At 17.1% G+C, this 4,681-nt stretch overlaps 1 protein-coding gene across 1 annotated transcript; it reads right to left on the reverse strand.

Moving 5' to 3' along the window:
* Window positions 1–127: 127 nt before the first annotated feature.
* PRSY57_1239300 (early transcribed membrane protein 12) lies at window positions 128–445 on the reverse strand (the record flags this gene model as incomplete). Its single annotated transcript, XM_012908811.1, has 1 exon — window positions 128–445. One exon carries the CDS (start codon window positions 443–445, stop codon window positions 128–130), a length of 318 nt encoding a protein of 105 aa, XP_012764265.1.
* Between the last annotated feature and the right edge of the window lie 4,236 nt (window positions 446–4,681).

The raw sequence follows: 4,681 nt of genomic DNA on the forward strand, positions 1-4,681 counted from the left end.
AAAAAAAAAAAAAAAAACCAAAAAAACAGTACATAAAAAAAAATATTATTTATAGATCATATAATATTTTTTGTGGGGTTCCATAAAAATATTAACTTTATTCTATTTTTTCATTTCCTATTATCATTTATTTAAGTTTAAGGTGAGGTGATCTGGATGCTGATCTTTTCTTTCCTAAATCTAATATACTTTTGGTGAAAGTTTTGTTATTTAAATGAAGTCCTATACCATATGCAGTACCAAATAAAAGAGCCATAGCAGAAACAACAGATGAAATCAAAATTGCCTTATGATGTTTTTTTCTGAATTCTTGAAAATTAAAATTTCTAAGAGGACATCCTTTCTTTTTTTTTTTTCCCTCAACATTTTCGTTACAGACACTGGGAGCTATTAAATTAATTGCCAATAAGGCAGCAATGAGATATAAAATCTTGAAAAGTTTCATTTTAAAAATTTTTAAAAATATTATGTTAAATATATATATATATATATATATTTATGTTTATTTATATATCTATATTTATTTATAATAGAATATATTATATATTATATGATTTGTAAAAAATACGTTCTCAGTATAATTATTAATTTTTTTTATTTTTAAATATAAATAAAATATATATTAATCAATTATTAAAAAATATATATAATATATATTATGTAGAATATTTTAATTGTTGATAATATATAAAAAAAAAAAAAAAATGTACTTTTATTATTAATATAATAACAATGAAAATATATCAATGTTTTTATAAAATTAAAAAAAAAAAATGAAATAAAAAAAATTCTTTTGCAAAGTATATATATAAAAATATGTAATTAAATATATATAAAATATAAAATATTTTTAATTATATTTTTTTCTATATTACAAAACAGGTTGCATTTTTATATATATAGCTATGTGCCTATATAATAGAACAAAGTATAAATAATATATATAATATATATATATATATTATATAAACATACATAGGTAATAATTAACAATATATTTTTAGTTATTTAGAATTTTTATTATCATTAGTATTAATTAGATATATTATTTATATTAAATATATATTATTTATTATTTTTTAGGATTTGTGTATATGCACGAATTTATAACATTGTTCTATGAAAAAAAATATAAATAAAAAATATGGTTATACAATTCATTATATATATATATATAATATTATTATGAATATTATATACTTAGCTTTTATAAAATATATATATAAGAATATTATATATTATATAAAATGAATAATATTGATATATATAAATAAAAAAAATATATAACCGACCACATTTATAAAAAAATTTGTTAGTTATTTCATAAGTTTATTTTTTAACCCATGTTAAAATTGACAAAAAAAAAAATTTATATATTTATTGTGTTTTATATTGAAATTAAAAGAAAAAATATTATATTATATATATATATTTATATATTATATATATTATATTTATTTAATTTTCTTTTAAATAATTTCTTTTTAATTTTTTCTCCATTTATCAGAAAAAAAATAAAAGGAAAATAAAATAAAAGAAAAAATTTAATGAAATAAATATATAAATTTATTTATATTATATCATATGATAATTTAGAATATTATTATTAAAAAGTCAAGTAAATATATCCTTTTAAAGAATAATATTATAATAAAGCAGAAATTATTATATAAAATTATGTATTTTTTAACCATCAAGAATTAATTATTTTATTATTATTATTTTTTATAATATAATTATGAAACATTTTTAATAACATATTTTCAATATAAATTAAATTTTTTTTTTTTTTTAATTATAATTAAGAATATATAGTTACATAGATGAAAAACTTTAGTGTCAAAAAAAAAAAAAAATATATAATAATATAATACATTATATATATATATATATAACCATTCGCTTTTATTTATATTCTTTTTAGTAGTGAAATTTAGAAGAATTCAACATTCCATTTTATAGAGATTATATATTATTTTTCATAATATATTAAAAAAAATTATAATTCATTTGAAATATTATATATATTAATAATTATTCCCAATAAATAAAATGTTCACATAAAAAAAAAAAGAAAAAAAATTTTATTAATAATAATATTAAAAATAACTATAAATTGTTAATCAAAATTTTACATTCTCATTTAAATTAATAATAGTGCCTTTTATCAATAATTTATATGGGAAATTTTTATTTTCTCAATATAAAAATAAATAATTATTTATAGATTCAATTTTAATTAATATTATATCTATATTTTATGTTGTAATTTTTTATTAGGTTCAAAAGTTTAAATGTTTTCTATACCTTTAAAAAAATATTTAAAACATATGTACTGAAAAACAATTGGACATAATATAATGCATTTTATTATTAAAAGTAACATTATTAAAGATATCATAAAAATAATTAAATATAATATTATTAAATATATATATATATATATATATATATATATATATATATATATATTTATATATATACATATGTATGAAAAAAAATCCATTATGTGTTAAATTATTATATACATTTCCATATTTTAATTTTACAAAATCTTTCTTTTCAACACTTATCATTTTATTATTAATTTTATTTTTAATTAAACAGGAAAATTATAATATAGTTTTATTTATTTATTTTAATTTTTTTAATATATCCATTTTGAACATATCGACAATGTTATGGTTGTACTTTAACAAGTTAATCTTTTAATAATAAGCATAAAATTATTTAAAAGTTAATTATTCGCAAGGTACAAAAATATAACATCTTTTTTATGACACCATATATAAATGAATATATATATATATATATATATAATATATATATATATATAAAGATCTGTTTATTTGAAAAAATAAAATAATATTTAATATATATATATATTTATATTTCTTACTTTCAAGAAACACATTGTTTTATCTTAATATGTTTATAATTACTAACAAAAATCAAAAAAGCAAGAAATTTTAATCTATATAAATTAATTATAAATATATAAGCTACACATATATTTGTTAAAAACGTATAGATATAAAAAAATCCTCATATAAAACAAATATAATTTATAAGTATATATGTATATATTTTTTCTTTTAACAATTCATCCTAAATGAAATATAAAACAATAGCTATAAATATTGATTTTAAAAAAATTATAAAAAACATTTCATAAAAATATACATTAATAATTTATATACTACATATATTTGATAAAGGATAGTATATATCATCTGAATTTTTATTTACAGTTGTTCGCACCATATGTTGTAGATCAATAAAATTATTATATATAACATTTTCATATTTTTCTTGTATATTTTTATGAATTTAATCCAAACTAATATTATCATGTGGGGATATATTCACATTAAGAACATCAGTGTTAGTAGAATTCAACTGGTTCATCATATATATTTCCATAGAAACATTTACATTTGACAAGTTGTATTTGTTATTAATATTATTGATAATATCATTAGAGGTATTATATATGATATGGAAATTTATATTGTTCTCTTTTTCCTATACTTCTTTCATTTTTGTTCAAAATTTCATACTTTTTGTTGTTATTATTTTTATTATTTCACATTTCACACATATAGCGATTCCTTTCAAACCGCTTATGGAACAAATCTATTTCGTTGTGTATGGAGTTACTATATGTTTGTTTGGCAACATTATATGTGTTTGTTACTGTATTTTTTGTATATTTTATCCTATATAATTCGTTTTCTTTTCGTTTGAGAATCTTTACATATATATTAATAACTTCATTATAATCAAAATTTAATGAATCATTGATTAAATATATTCCATAATATTTATTCTTTGAGGTGTAATGGATGGAATATCCATATTATTAGTAGTCCTATTAATATTTTTGGGAACATTCCATTTTATATATATTGTAAGTGTTTTGTTCATGATTTTCGAGAAATCTATCATGGATAGATGTAATAAAAGGTTTTTCTTCCTTATTAACGTCTAAAATATGATCATTAGGTTGGATATCCTTATACATATTATCATCAATGGTATTTTCATTAGGTAATTGGTGATTCAATCAGTTTGGTAAATCTTTAAAATATTGCTATATAAAATCATGCTTCAATCGATTCCATTCATTATCTGTAAGTTTATTACTATCATGTTTATCATAGATAGGGGGTATCATTAGTATATCCTCCATATAATCTGTATGAGTATCTGGCGTATCCTGTCTGTCATATGTTTTGCTATTTGGTTTTAGTAATACTTCAATTAAAGTTTTATATTTTGGACCATCATGCACATATATATCATTTACATCAATCTCTTCATATTCACTTTCTAAAGAAGAAGTAATATCAGTGCTTTCACCATAATAATCGATGTAGTCGGTCTCCACTATCAGGTGATTCTTCTACATATATGTATGTTTTTCCTTTATATCGATCACTTATGTAAGGTACATACATATTGGTAGAAGTTTTATCAGGTATTCCATAATCATTTTGTGGTATATCAATAACACCAAATAGCTTCGTAGGTCGAAGTTTGGGCTTTTTATAGAAACAAAAAAAAGGTGTATATGTAGGCATATATGAATTAATATATATAGGTGCAATATATATGTATATACATGTATATTTATTTATTTATTTTTAACAAATTTTAGATTTAGCTCTCATAGTAGGAA

The sequence above is a fragment of the Plasmodium reichenowi genome, chromosome 12 (genome assembly GCF_001601855.1).
Source record: "Plasmodium reichenowi strain SY57 chromosome 12, whole genome shotgun sequence".
NCBI classification, from domain to species: domain Eukaryota; phylum Apicomplexa; class Aconoidasida; order Haemosporida; family Plasmodiidae; genus Plasmodium; species Plasmodium reichenowi.